Below are 15944 nucleotides of genomic sequence, written 5' to 3' on the forward strand. Positions count from 1 at the left end.
TCAAGCTTTTTCTCAACCGTTTCATAAGTCATGGTAATTACTCTGGGTCTCAGTGGGCAAGGAGATATGAAGATCTGCTGCCTTACAGGCCTTCCATCTTCTTACAGGACATGCACATCATTAGTACCAATGAGAACCAAGTGTTCGCAGCTGTCCAAGAATGGAACCAGAATGACACGTACAACCTCTACATCTCAGACACACGTGGGATCTACTTCACCCTGGCCATGGAGAACATTAAGAGCAGCAGAGGTCTGATGGGAAACATCATTATTGAATTGTATGAGGTATGTAGCCAAGATTTCATGAGTTTTAACAGTATGAACACAAGCATTGGAGTCAGATGGTCCTGAATTCAGATCTCAGCTGTACACTTAGCAGTTGTAACTTTGGGCAAGGGACTTACCTTCTCAATTCCCTCACCTGTAAAATGGGGATAAAATATTGATCTAATGAGATTGTTGTGAGAATGAGGGATAATGTTTGTAAAGCATCTAGTGTGGTGGTTGACTCAATAAGCCTTCAACAAATGGGAGCTAAAGTCAATGTCTTATGTGTATGAGCAGGATTACAACCCAGAAGTGAAGGCACTTGACTTCAGTGATCTCTTAAGTACTTTTTTCAAGTCTGTGCTTCTTTTTATGAGATCTGGGTGGAGGGATTAGTGCTATTTATATACCTTAAATTATTTGGAAGATCATGTTTTATGAACAGCTTTATAGGAGAGGAAAGCACATATCACTGGTAAGAGTGAGGGTTTCCCTGAAATGCCGCCAGATGCCAACACCTGTGCATAGAGAAGAACTGGCCGTGACTTACATCTTTTTTTTAATATGATCACCTTTATTGAGTTTCCACTTATATTGAATGTTTTTAATGTGACCACCAGTTAAAGAATAATTTATCTAGGAAACCAAGTGATTCCATTTAGGGACTAGATTTAAAAAAAAAAAACTAATTGTTTCAGTGACCCTAATGATACACTGCTTGTTTATACCTCTAGTGTGTGATCTTTCGCAGTGAAAGAACTTGACTGACCACTTCAACTAGATGGATTGATTTGAGCAAAGGCGGCATGTCTCATTATCCAACATTTACTAGTGACCTGTGGTCAGACCCACACAGGCTGTACTGGTGGAGGTCATTCATTCACAGCAGGACAAGTTGCCTGTTGTGGGCGGTAGCCTCAGATGGTATGGGTGAGCTACTCCATCGTGAGTTTTCCTTTTTGAGGAGCGGGAGTGGCTGTCAGAGCAGAGAGAGCAGTGCATGGGCTTCTGCTTGACAGTGGTCTCTTCTGAGCAGTGCATGTCAAAGTTCCAGCATCCCTACTCTGGTATCTAAGTTGGCTGCTCAGTTACTAAGAGTGGTGGAAACATATAAGATTCCAGTTATTTTATTAGGTAGAAGGCATGGGGTGAATGCAAGTACGTTAAAAAGAAGGAGAGAAGTGAATGTCAGGGTAGAAATACGCTGATTTTCTAGGACGTAGACAAGTGCTGAAATAATTCCCTTAGCAACAAGGTCCCAGCTTCGGAAATGGCCTAGGTTTCTTCCCAAAGTTGTAAAGACTAGTAGAGATGACTAGGGGTGTAAATGGCTTTGGGAAGCTTACATTTTCATGCCTCTAATCACACCAGGAAGCAGAAATAACACCTTTGTTATTGGGCAGTAAATCACATCTGTGGGAAGGTTTGGATGAATGTTCCCAGGACTGAGGCCATTCCTGTTTGCACAAGTAAGCCTGTGGAGGTAAGAGGATTATTCATGCTCCTGTGGTCAGAGCCCAGTAGGAGAGGTGGACATTGCTGCAGATGACCTTTCAGCTGAGAAATTCCTGTTTCTCTGACTCTATTGATATGGTGGGTGAGTTTGCCACTGTGCAGTTCCTTTCCTAAAACAGGGTGCCTGAAACTCCTTGGTCATTTAGAACAGTGAGACATTCTGATCTGAAGTGGCACATGAATCAAAATGAAGAATGTGCCAAGATACATGTAATTTTTTTTTGTCTTGCTGAAGTCAGTCTTTCTTGGGGAAAAAAATACATGGTGTCATCGCACCTACAGAGAAGCAAGATACACCAGGCAAGGCAACTTCCCTAGAACCAATTCTGTTGACCTTGTTCTCCATTCATTTTTACCAAGGTTGATCGTGCCCCTGCATTGTGTTCCAGCCCATGAGGAAAGCAGGAAAGATAAGGGTTCTTACCCTCAGGGAGCTTGCAGTCTAGTTTGTTGGGCTTTGAAGGGGTCAGTAAACAAAGTTCCTCTTTTACCTGCCCAAGAATGAAACCATTTGAGACAGAAACAAAGGGTGAGACAAAAGGAGATCAAATGTCAGCTTTATGGCTTTGAAAAGCATGTAGGAGGAAATGGTCTTGCTAATACTGCTCCCCAGAATTGAACTCATCCATCCAGTCACAGGCAGAAATAGTGAATCAAAAGCTCTCCCGTGGAACACGGGGAGAGGGAAGGGTAAGCTGGGACAAAATAAGAGAGTGGCATGGACATATATACACTACCAAATGTAAAATCGATAGCTAGTGGGAAGTGGCTGCATAGCACAGGGAGCTCAGCTCGGTGCTTTGTGACCACCTAGAGGGGTGGGATAGGGAGGGTGGGAGGGAGATGCATGAGGGAGGGGATATGGGGATATATGTATATGTATAGCTGATCCACTTTGTTATAAAAACAGAAACTAACACACCATTGTAAAGCAATTATACTCCAATAAAGATGTTAAAAAAAAATAAAAAGCTCTCCCATGGAAGCCTGTCTCTGTAACACCACAGCACTGTGGTGCAGAGGATGTGATCTTTGCAGGCAGATCCCCAAAATAGTTGAGTTAGGGATGTGCTGTAAAAGACCAGTTCTTTTTCTCAATGTTACCAATCCGATTATCAGTACTTTTGCCCTGGGGAGGAAGAGGTGAAGAAGTGGAAGGCATTCCAAATGTCAAGAATGACATAAGCCAAGAGTTTGGCAGACAGTGTAGATTTGTAAGTCCGTGAGCTAGCCAGTCTAATTGCGTAGAATAGATGGTTGTCAGGTACAAGAATGAGTGCTGCATAAGTAGTTGGGGTTCAGATTCTAGAAGGCATTTAATACCAAGGTAATAAATTATATCCTGACACTATCTAGACCATGACCACACTGAAGGTTTTTAGAGGGTGATGCTGTTTTGCACCTGGGTATACATTCTGTGATTTGGAGATTAAGCCCAATTTAATTGGTCTCTAGGGGTCATTAGACTTTAACCTTCTTCACTGGAGATTCTCATAGAAACTGAGATTGTGTACCATATGGCCAGTTAGCAAAGAGACTATAATTTTTGTGGACTCTGAATGCCCTTGAGTAATACAGCTGGAAAAAACAGTGAGCTTTCGTGTTCAATTCAGCGTAAGTAACACACTTTCATGAAATGTATTTTGCTTGATGAGGCTTGTACATGAGACTCAAAATCTACTGGAAAGACGTAAGTGACTCTAGTAGGGTATTGATCACAGTCTAACTTGTATTAGAGGTGCGATTCCTGCATGTTATGGGATCACTAAGAGGAAAATTAGTTCTAACTTGATGAATTTGGGGAGACTTGCAGATGAGTAGGTTTAAATGATGAACTGCTAGAGCATGGGAGAAAGGCATGCCTGGTAAAGTCCAGCATAAGAAGAGAACCAGAGTCTGATGAGTAGAGGTCCATTTTCCAAGAATGTCGAATGACCTTGGAGAATAGTGGGGATAAAGACTATGAAGATGCTAGTAAAGAGCTTGACTGAAGAGTCGGGCATTTATTCTCTGGGCTGGTATTTCTCTCTGTTTTCCCTTACATCTAGCAAATGATAATTGTATGCACAAGGTAGTCCCTATGCCAAGTTAATGTAAAGCTTTATATTACAATGTGACAGGGTGGTATATCTGTTTTCCCTAGTCTGAAATGTCTGAGATGCCTTTAGTTAACACAGATGTGAGGTGGCTCGAGCTGACCACAGCTGCTTAAAGCTACTGGTGTGTCATTCTGTCTTCCACATGGACCTCTCAATCCTCTTCTTGACATTGGAAAGGGGACAAAGAAAGTGAGAACTTATTTGAGAAGTTCACCTTGTAGGTCTTGGCACTGAGAGACCTTGGAGATCAAGGGGATCAACCCCACCCAACTCCCTAAAATCTAAGGCGAGGCGTTGTTCATTTCCTGGTCTGTTGGAGCAGTTGCCTGCTGAAGAGGGAGCCTGTTGTGCTCTGTCCAATCCCTTCGTCAGAGTGCAGTCTTGTCATGGCTGTAATTACATAATCAGGGGAGAAAATTATTCTTGAAGGCCAAATAATGATCTCTTCTTTAAGGTAACAGAGCCATTCCATCAAAACAAGGCTGGTGTTGACAACGAATGCAGTTCATTATGTGTGTTCACCATTATTCTTATGACACTCTTTTCATATAGAGCTCTGTAGTGGTTTTTTCACGTCTCTAACTATAAACTGCATTTCTTCCTAGATGTTCTCCACTGATAAATCAGGTAACAAATATTCTTTGCAACACTTTCAGTTATATTGTAGAAACATTCTCTGAGCTGCTGCATTTTCTTCAATATTTTCCTGGATTAAGCATCCAACTTGTAACTCTGTATAATAATAACAACAGCATGCCAGGTAATGCCTTAAACTGACACTGTCGAGTAAATATATAACAAGCTACACGTGCACTTTAAAATCAAGAGAAAAAAGTAAAAAAAGTAAAAAGAAACAGGTGAAATTAATTGTAATATTATATTTTATTTAACCAAAATATCCAAAATACTGTCATTTAAGTATATGCTCAATATGAAAAATTACTAGTGAGATATTTTATATTTTTTGTCATACTAAGTCTACAGTATCCTGGGTATATTTTACACTTCTCAAGCATCTCAATTCATAGGCTAAATTTTCACCAGAAATACTTGATCAGCATTTATATTTCATAAAATTTACAGTAGAAAAGGTAGATTCACATACCCAAGTTATTCCAAGCATACTTAAAAGTTTGCCAATAACTGGATCAGGTATCAGTTTTTTTAAATTTCAGTTTAAATTGGTTAAAATTAAATAAAATTAAAAGTCAGTTTCTTAGTCCCACTGGCCCCATTTCAAGTTCTCAGTAGCCCTATGTGGCTAGTGGCTATGGTACTGGACAGCACAACCCTTAACGTTATATATACTCTTTCTTATTTATCTATTACAATAACTCCTTGTGGTAGATACCATTCCCTGTTGTGCCTGTGAGAGTACAGAGATGCAGAGAGTTTGGTAACTTGGCTCAGATCACACAGCTAGTAAAGGGTGAGGCTGTGTTTGAACCAACCCATGTCAATTTGACCAAAAAGCCTAGGCTCTTCCTATTATACATTCTTTTTCACATTCATTTTTTTAATTGAGGTATAATTTATGTACAGTAAAATTTACCCTTTTTGGTTATACTCTTTTTGGTTCTATGAGTTTTGACAGAGGTATGTGCATCTACCACCATAATCGAGATATAGAACATTGAACATATAAGGTGTTGTCTCACGATATTCCCTCTTATGGCCCTTTTGTAGTCATCTTCCTCCCACCAAAAGTCACTGACAGACCAGTCTGATTTCGCTCTGTCCCTCCAGTTTTATTTTTTCTACATTTTCATATGAATGCAAAAAAGGGAGTCTTTTGAGTCTAGCTTCTTTCTCATAGTACATTGAGATTCGTGCATGTTGTTGAATATCAAGAGACGTTCCTTTCTTTCTACTGCTGAGTAATACTGCGTTGCCTGGGTGTATCCTCGTTTGTTTATTCATTCACCAGTTGAAGGTCATTCAAGGTGTTTCCAGTTCTGTGTGATCATGAATAAAATTTCTATAAACATTTATGTGAACATAAGTGTTTCTTTCTCATGGGTAGATACATAGGAGTAGAATTGCTAGATTGAATCTCAGTGTATATTTATAAAAAGCCACCAAACCATCTCTTAAGTGGCAGTATCATTTTGTTTCCCCACCAGAGATGTATGCGAGTTCTAGTTGCTTCACATCTTTAACAACAGTTGGTATTATCAGTTTTGTGTGTGTGTGAGTGTGTGTGTGCACACACGTGTGTTTAGACATTCTTTTAGGGTCCTAGTGGCACCTCGTTAGTTTCGTTTAAATTTCCTAATGACTAACTATCATGAGCTCACTATACTTGGATGGATAAAATGAAACTCTGAGCCATCCTTAGTGTTCTGGCCTCTTTGCTCATCTTATTGATGTTTTATTGCTTTCTGTGTCTCTAGTGCCTGCCCTCCACCCACTGCTTTATCATGACCTTACATTACCCTTCTTTGGACAGATGGGACAGCTACTTATAGACTCCGTGGGGACATTTTCCCCAACTGACCTTCATCGGCCCCTCACCACAGGTCCAACTCTAGGGACAGCCCAAGGCAAACCATGGTAATTGCTTTTCTCAGCAGAGCCCTGGCTTCCTTGTCCTGAGGGCATGGGGGTGAGCGACAGATGATTATGCCACCTGGACTCAGTGCTCTGCCAAGGGGCTGCTGTCAGTGTCCCTTTGCACCTCAAATTGATTCCCAGAGGGAAAGTGGGTCATGCAGGCCTGGGGCCTTGTACTACCCTCTTCTTTGGGGACCACCTTACAAGCTGGTACCTTTCTCATTGAACTCTTGGGGCCAACAGCAGCAGCTATGCTGCTGATTTCAAACCACAGTGGGAAGAAGCATGTTTAAGTTGATCAGATTCCAAATACCTCCATGGATGGAGAAGAGTTAAAATGTGTGTCTCATTCCCCAGTTCCTTTACATTGCATGTAGTGAAGGTAAGTAGTGTTTCTTGGAACTTTTGTGTCAGATATATATGTAGCTATGTGTGTACACATACGTGCATATATGGGTATGAGTCCGCTAGGTGCCAACAGAAATGTATTTCATACTTGGGTTGCAATCGAAAAGTTTGAAAGCTATTGGCCTAGGATACAGAAAACAAAGTGCCCTCCAAACTTATAGTCCATTTACACAAGAGATGGAGCCAAGAAGCAACTCAGCAATAATGTAAGGGCTTTGAACAATCCAAATACAAATGGGAAGTGTGTTATCTTTTGTTTGTTTTTTTTTTCCAGACAGGCAGACAGGACTGAGATTGCTTTGGCATTATGTGCAACTGTAGGAGAAACACCTTCAGAGGTGCAGATGGGTTCCTTCAAAATCTCCCCTTCTATGTATTTTCAGTCTCCATTCTCCTGATTTTGCTCTCAGACTATGTGAGGCACACAGAAAATAGCCATCTGAGTGGTGGAGTTCTTAGTGGGAATATGGTAATATAATATTGGCATATTATATTTTCCAGACATGCTCATCCAGAAGAACACAAGAAGCAGCTAAGTGGCTCGTAATTCATGCTAGAATGTATCGAGCTAGGAGGCAGGGGATTGTGACAGACAGGAGTCTGATTCTGACCTGTATATGTTCTAGAAATTCGATATCAAGGCCCTGGGTACGTGTTGGGGGCGGGCGGCTGGCTTAGGGGAAGGAGTTCTATGGAATCGTTATCTGGTGATCCATCAGAAAAGACACCAGCTCTATGTCTAAAGAGAATAACAAAAGGCCTCCATCAGGCAGAAGGTTCTAAGGAAACACAGATTCCATTTTCTGTGAGGAATTATTGGTAATTGGGTTTGAGAGAAACAACTTCGCAGTTGGTTTTAAAGACCGAGGTGATCTGAGGGCCTCACAGCCCTTGGATGGGTGTGTAAGGTGCCGGCCTTCCTGAAATGGCACTGACTTTAAGCAGCTAGGGCAGGGAGGGTGCCGCTGGGGAAGGGCATAACTCTGACAACACTGCCCCTCTCCCCACCTTGGCTTCTGTCCTTACCCACCCTCTGTTCACATTAGGAATCTAATCAGTTCCATCGCTGGCCTTTTGTCAAGTCCCCCTGGTGGTGTCCTTCCCAGATAGCACTGTTCTCCTCCTGACATCCTCTGTCCATTGTTGTTGTTGTTTCTTGTTTTGTATTTGGGTTGGCATTCTCTATTCTCTTTCAAGGACAGTCAGGTTACTTTAAAAAAAAAAAAAAAAAAAAGCACTTCTCATTTCATCAGGTAAATTATGTCATTAAAAAAAAGAACTCACTTCTGTGAAATTCCTTCCCTTTGTTCCCACTGGCATCCTCTCAGAACTGCAGTAAACCTCAATTCATGATGACCCTCAAATAATGGGGATAAGTACAGTTAAAATTTTGAGGTATCTGAGTGTAATCCAGAAAACCTGCCATTCTACCTCTTATTTATATATAAATATTTAAACAATTTGAATTACCTTTCCTTTGGAAAATCCTGGAACTTGAACCAGAAGTCAAGGGAATGTTTCTTTGACATAGATTGGTGTCATTCTAAATATCTCTTCTTATTGCCCATATGTAGGCAGAGAAGAAATAAAAGTGAGTCAAATCTGTACTTACTCTTGAACGCTTCTGGATCATAAATGTCCTCATTCTCTAGCTACTTGTTTTGTGGTGGTGCTCTTCTTCCTTCAGAATATCAAGGGTATGCAAATCCTGATACATCGGAAATCTGGCAAGAGTGCTCTACATTATCTGTTGTATCCTTTGCCAGCTGACTGAGGGAAAAAAGGAAGGGAAGGGCTCTTTCTAAGTGACCATTGGCTGATACCAAAGATAATATGGGAATTATCCAAAGTCACACAGTGAGCTGGTGGCACAGCCAGAGATAGGGGCCAGGTCGCCAAGCTGGGTCACCTGCCCCGAAATATCCACCTCACTATTAATCAGGACACCTGGACTTCTGCCATTACAGATTATACCTTGATGCCTTGAAAACCTGTCAACAAGCCCCTCCTGAGCAAAATCCCATGTTCTCTGTTTTTATTTATTTATTTTAAATTTTTATTGAAGTATAGTTGATTTACGTTTCAAGTGTACAGCAAAGTGATTCAGTTATACATATATATGTATGTATATATACATATATATATATTCTTTTTCAGATTCTTTTCCATTATAGGTTATTACAAGATATTGAATATAGTTCCCTGTGCTACACAGCAGGTCTTTGTTGTTTATCTATTTTATATATAGTAGCCTGTATCTGTTAATCCCAAATGTTCTCTAGAAGGAGTAACTCCTTCAGTTGTTATCAACCACTCCCACCCCAGAGGGAACGTTGATAGTTAATTAAGGATAAAGTCCTCTGAACAAAGTACAGAGACCTGTAGAGTAGGGCAAAGCAGATGAATAATAGGGGAATGGGGCATCTGGTCTGCGGGGGTGGAGGGAGCAGAGATGAACTTAAACTTCTTTTGGAGACCACGTGGCACGTGACATTTCTCACCATGTTCCTCCTCTTTTCCTCTGTTGTACCCCCAACATGCTGTGGAAAATGCTGGGGCTTCTCCCAGGGCCTCTCCAAAACTATAGGGATTTTGGCCCAACATGGTTCTCCATCTCTCGCCCTTTTTCCTAGGTAGCGGGTATCAAAGGGATATTCCTGGCAAACAAGAAGGTGGATGGCCAAGTGAAGACATACATCACTTACAACAAGGGCAGGGATTGGCGCCTTCTGCAAGCTCCAGACGTGGACCTGAGAGGAAGCCCAGTACACTGCCTGCTGGTCAGTCCCCCGGTCTCATGTGAGACCACAGGGCAGGCTGGTTACCTGGGGATGCTCCAACGGGGGCTTTCTTCCATCCAGGAGGGCTTAGGATCTTGGCTGGTGCTGAGCAGGGATTTCCTACAGGTCCCAGGGCATTGACCTGTGGACCCAGACTGCCATATCACTTGGATGGAAAGTTCAGTTGAATTCCACAAACCTTTACTGAGAATATACTATGTGCTCCAACTCCTAGGAAGATAAAGAAACATAAGAGAAAGAGCCTGTGCCCAAGGGTCCCAGACAGAGCTCAGTAGTGGTAAATACCTATTAGCTGATGCTGGTATGATACAGTGCTTGACGACAAGTGCTTGATGGTGGGCAAGGTAAGCAAAATTTGCCTTGGAAGCCCAAGGAATGTCAGGCTGGTATGTCCACATGGGACAGAGTTCATCTCTCAGCATTCCCAGGGTTCCAGCTGTATGGAATATTGGGGTAGGCACCATGGGGGTGCAACTCCATGTGAGGAGGGAAGACAGATAATTAACAGTGAAATTCACAACTCTCAGTGCCCTCTTAAAGAGGACCTATTTGAGAAAATTTTCTAAGGTCCCAGAAATGGTTATGTTTCCCCTTCGCAAAAAAAAGTTGCCTTTTGCCACTTACTGAATATTCTAGACGTTATGTTAAAAAGTGGGAATATAGTGGTAAATAGGATTAACAGGGCCTTTCCCCTTCTGTAGTTTTCAGTCCAGCTCCTTGCTTCTGATTTGGAGTACTAGGAAGGTCAGAGACAGATGCCTGCCTACATGCAAGAACTGGTCACAGCAAGAATTCGTTTTCCCCAAACCTTACCCATGGATTCATCTTATTGTATTAACCTAATTTTCTCCTTTCCCTGATTTCACAATTTGTTTATTTTTATTTATTATATGGTGTCTATAAATCCCTAATCCTTTTAAAGAAACTCAAAAAGGGATAAATAAGTAAATGAATAAAGAACACAAACTTACATGAGTTTCAAATAATGGCTTCAGACATTTTAAGTAAAATTCAGAGTAAAATTATAAACAGGAACCAAATACATAAAGCAGAAACAGGGACCATCTGGTTGAAGAAGAGGGTAGAGGGCCTGAGACCGTCTCACTTAACTTCCCCGCTTCACTGCTCCCAGTGGCCCGTTAGAGCTCCAAGAAGCAGAGCATGATGGCCAAGGTCAGTGATGGGAGAAGATCAGTGTCATCCTGTGGGAAGGAATGGTCTGGGAGGCTTCATAAGGCTGACCATGAACTGGACCTTGATGGATGGGGTAGGGGTGAGGAAGAGAGGGGAAGCCTACAATTGTGACAGGAACAGGGACAGGAAGGGGCCTATGAATGGTGCTCAGGGCAGCTTCCGATGTGAACATATCAGCTGTTCAGGGAGAGATGACTTGTGCCCCAAACTAAGTGAGTGGCTCACATCCAATCCTTACTGTCTCTGGAAGCTGAACACCTGGGAGCCCCATATCTGGTGGGGCAGGGGTGCATGTCAGGAGTTTCCTGGAACGAAGCTACTTTCTCCTCCTCTGTTTTAGCCCTTCTGCTCCCTGCACCTACACTTGCAGATCTCCGAAAATCCGTATTCCTCAGGGAGGATCTCCAGCAAGGAGACAGCTCCAGGGCTCGTGGTGGCCACAGGTAAGGAAGACATTCCCTGGGCTTCTTCCTCACTGAGGGCTTCTGGAATATGTTATGACCTCTTTGGAATCATTTGAGCATCAGATAAAAGCTATGGGCACTCTTCCCAGAAAATAGGCAAGATCTGTGGGACTCCAAGGCCAATCTAATAACCCAGTAAAAGAGCTCCAGACACTTGCAACTTTTGGTAAATGCAACATCTCACATGGTCACAGGGCAGTAGCCTGTGCTTAGTAAGAGGCCAGAGTTCCTCTCCAAGTAAACTGATAGATCAGAAAGGTTGTTTGTAATAGGGAATTCTTACTTTAAGAAAACATGATATATGAACTTCCTAGCTCACCAAGTATAAGTTGGGGTAGTTTTCTTTTTACACAGAGGATTCTTTACAAAGGGTTTCACCCCAGAGCTGTTTTTAATCAGGAGGTCTCTGGTGCATGTAAAGGTTGGTTTACACATGATTAACCACTTGGCTGAGAGCCTGGGGGAAAGGGCAGAAAAACTCCAGTTTGTATTGTTGGAACCACTGTCCACTGAACATCTATCAGAAATGAAGATAAAACAACTCCGAGATGAAAATGGAAGTCTCTGGGGGAAAGTGCTCTGATTAGCATGCATTTGATTTCCACACACCTTTTCAGGAATACATTAATGGCATAAAGCAAGGCAGGCCTCTAATCTTCGAAGTTAGAGCTCTGCTATGAGGCAGCTATTTTTCTAACGAAAGCAGAAAAATTCACAGCAACTTGCTGAGATGGTTTAGTCTGTTTTCTCTCATCAACCTGAAGCTCCAGCCGCTGGAGTTACTGCTCTCGTAGACATGACTTCCTTCTCCAAGCCTCCAACTGTATGAACTTTGAAACACCACCAGTGACCATCCACTCGAATCGGGTTGACAGCTAGCATAGCCTTCTGACACCTCAGCCTACTCCCCTCCACCCCGTAGGAACTGGAGCCACCATATTTAACACCACTGGCTTCAGGGAGCCCAGGACTGTGAGAGATGAGGGCAGGCTCTATTGGTGTTCTCCTGGCTTGGGGGAGGGAACCCCACACACCATCATCCATGCCGACTGGACCTCCCAGCTCTGGGACTGCTGTGCCCTCTGCCTCTCCTCAAGGCCTATAGGAGACCCCGGACTGGAGTGGAAGGAACACTGGAAAATGGTAATCAGTAATAAAATACAAATGCTAACTATGTAGTCAGGCATCGTTCTATGTGCCTTAAGGCCCTGGGAGGGTGTGAGGCCCCTCCCAGGGCCCAGGGCATTGTTCTATGTGCCTTAACCACTCTGAACGTTGGTGTTTTCATTGGCAAAGTGGGAATAATAATACCAACATAATGGAATTGGGGTATTAAATTAAGCAATGGATTTCAAGTGTTCAGAACAGTGCCTAGGACATATCGAATGCTCAATACATGTCACCTATTATCATTGTTAATGTTACAGAAATTTAGAACTGCTCTTCTTACACCAGGAGAGTATGGTTTGCACATCTCCTTCAATAGAATCCATAAATAATATGCATTCACTCTGCATCCACGGAATGAATGAATGCACTCAGGAACCCTGTAGTCCTGCTTTCCAAGCTGGCCTCTGACACTTATGAGCCTTATGGATTTGGCTTAGTTCTTTAACCTTGGAGCTTCATTTTCCTCATCTGCAAATGAAGTTTTTGGTTTTTTTTTTTTTCCTGCCTTGTGAGTGTGTTGTAAGAATTAGAGATGGGGGGCTTCCCTGGTGGCACAGTGGTTAAGAATCTGCCTGTCAATGCAAGGGACATGGGTTCGAGCCCTGGCCCGGGAAGATCCCACATGCCACGGAGCAACTTAGCCTGTGCGCCACAACTACTGAGCCTGCGCTCTAGAGCCCGCGAGCCACAACTACTGAAGCCCGTGCGCCACAACTACTGAGCCTGCGCTCTAGAGGCCACGAGCCACAACTACTGAAGCCCGCGTGCCTAGAGCCCATGCTCCGCAACAAGAGAAGCCACCGCAATGAGAAGCCCGCACACAGCAACGAAGACCCAACACAGCCAAAAATAAATAAATAAATTTATTTAAAAAAAAAAAAAGAATTAGAGATGGAAGATCCCGCTGAGGGCTCAGAGCATAGTCAGGTAGGTTAGTTGTGGTTGTTATTACCTGAGACCATCACGTGCCTCTAAATTACTCTAGTGCTAAGTCTTTATAAACTAACAGACACATAAGACATTAAAGATTGGATTTTGAAACTTTTTTGTCCATATACATGAGAATTTACTAATTCCTTTTCTCTCCTTTTGTCACTCTTGTAACTTTGTATGGTGCTTTGCATTGAGAGGGACATAACACAGCTGACAAGATCCTGCTTAAAAGCCAGTGCTAGGTCACCAGCACATGCCTTCTCATTCCCAGCTTTTCCTTACCCTGCTTGCCAGCTCTCCCTGGGAGGCTGTTCACTATCGGGAGAATAATTACAGAGTTATCCTAGGATGGCTTCATTGGCCTGAATGGAGCCCGTCTCTCCAGGATCCTTTTCCACATCCATGCATTTCATCTTCCTTCAGGTGTCAGTGACCCTGGCCTCTCTCCTCTCCACTCCTCACGGCTCACTGCGTCCTTCCACCTCTCACTGAGATGAGGGCTCCCGGAAGCTGTGCGGATGACAGGACACCTGGGGATTCATCTCAAACTCCTGTTGAGGCCATCTCAGAAGGCAGATGGAATTCCAGTCTGGAGACTCTGGCAATTGCTTTTAGCCATCAGAAGCACTAGGGTTCTTACCGTCCTTACCACTGTGGTTTCAAGCTAGTAGTCGAGGCCTCACATCCTCCCAGGGCCTTAAGGTGTGCAAAGCACTTTCCTTGCCTTGATTGCACAATGGCCCTATGATGTAGAAAAGGCGATTACTCTTGTCCTCGATTTACAGATGAAGGATGGAGGGCAGGGGGACAGGTGTTGTGCCCTCACTCACACTCCCTCTGGCTCCAAGTCTAGTCTGTCCAGTAGTCATTCAGCCAGACCTAGCCCCGAGCCTCTTCACATGCCCACTCCACAGCTACCCCAGGCTCCCTGCCATGCTTCCTATACATTCTGAATGTTCGTACCCTTGCGTTGTCCCCTCCGTGGAGGTGCTTTCCTTTCCTGCAGTGGCTTGTGCGCTGTCTGCTTCCCCCTGCACTTAATCACCCTGAGTGGGCATCAGTGGTGGTGAGAGAAGCATCTCTAACCCCAGAGGATGTTAAAAGTTTCTCTCTTTCCCTCTCACTGTGTGTGCCTCTCTCTCTCTCGGTCTCTCTCTGTGTGTCTCTCTCTTTCTCTCTTTCCTTTACATGTGTCTAACTAAGGAGCAGAGAAAGGTAGCCCTGGGAAGACATAGGGCTTAAAAGTGTGTTGTTTACAAATGCCCAAAAGGGCAGTGGCACCTCTGTGATTTCTAAGCTAAGCTGTTGCTGAGAGGAGCTCCCCATTTTCCATCCCTCTCCCCATTTCTCCCTCCTATCACATCACTTCAGCAGGGACCAGCTACCTCTTCCTACAATCTGGCTAGAGGCCACCTTGGGAAGCCCCCCTCCAGTTCTGCTTTAGCCAGTGAGGCACATTATTCAGATCTTCCTTCTCTGACGCCATAACCCTGACTCTCCCTATCAGAGATTTCCTTCCCACAGGTCCACTTAGGGACTGAACATGTTCAAAGATCAAATCATCCTGGACACCTCTTGTCTGTCCTTTCCTCTGGGAACTGACTTTCTGGTCCCTGTGATCAGCAGCATTTGTTTCAGGGATCCTTTCAATTGACCCAAGATATTTCCAAAACAGTCTTCACTGGGAGCCTTGGATTCTCACCACCACCCCGCCTCCAAAATCAATCTGGGTCAAGCTTTGAAAGAGAGGCTTAAGATGTAGGCAGAACCAGCTCCTGAAGAGGGTAAGAGGTGATAAGACAGGGCCTAAGAAGCCATGACAGGGCTGGCAGATTCCAGCTCTGGGGGGACTTTATACCTGCTTCCTCCTCTCTCTACCACCCTTGGTAGACGTTACTAATAGATCACCGTACTCTATTCTGTTGAAACCAAATATGGCTTCAGGATCCTTCTTAGCACAATGTCCCAGGCAACCATCATTAAAAGACTCAAGTTGACATTTTCTGCCCCGTCCCTCTTTTCTTTCTTCATCTGTGTCTTCTAAAACCTGGATCTGAGGAGCTGAATTCCAAATTCCAGACATAGGTCCTCAGAGCCGCTCACCATGCCTGTCCCCACTCCACTGATACTGGCTGCCTGAGCCCTGAGCCCCAGGGTTATTTTTGGAAGCCTGAGTGTCAAAACAAGTTGGCTAGCTGTGTGCTCCCTGATGCTGATGGGAGCTTGACAAGCTGTAGCCTGCCTTTAAATTCTCATTTTGAAGCATTAAATGTCAGGAGCTCAATTAACATTTTCATTATTGCATTTTTATTGTGCTCTTATTTAGGCCACTAATGTGAAGGGAGCTAACATTCCCTTCATGCTATTTTTAAAGAAAAAATATCAGCCTCAGTGATAAATTCTTACATGTTTAGGGTACTTTTCCTGCTTCTCAAGACCTCCCCAAATGCACATCAACATCAGAACATGATTCATTCATTTGTTTACTCATTCATTTGTTGCACAGTTATTTATTGAGCAACTCACTTCTAAGTTTGG

The 15944-nt window shown here is 43.4% G+C and overlaps 1 protein-coding gene across 1 annotated transcript in view; it reads left to right on the top strand.

Annotated features, from left to right (window-relative positions):
* SORCS3 (sortilin related VPS10 domain containing receptor 3) overlaps positions 1–15944 on the top strand; it is a 602186-nt gene that overhangs the window by 502455 nt on the left and 83787 nt on the right. Inside the window, exons 9-11 of the mRNA XM_068549046.1 lie at positions 108–287; positions 9478–9624; positions 11180–11282. Coding sequence (XP_068405147.1) covers positions 108–287; positions 9478–9624; positions 11180–11282 — 430 coding nt within the window. The remainder of the gene's footprint in view (positions 1–107; positions 288–9477; positions 9625–11179; positions 11283–15944) is intronic.

Source organism: Eschrichtius robustus, chromosome 7 (assembly GCF_028021215.1).
Source record: "Eschrichtius robustus isolate mEscRob2 chromosome 7, mEscRob2.pri, whole genome shotgun sequence".
NCBI classification, from domain to species: Eukaryota; Metazoa; Chordata; class Mammalia; order Artiodactyla; family Eschrichtiidae; genus Eschrichtius; species Eschrichtius robustus.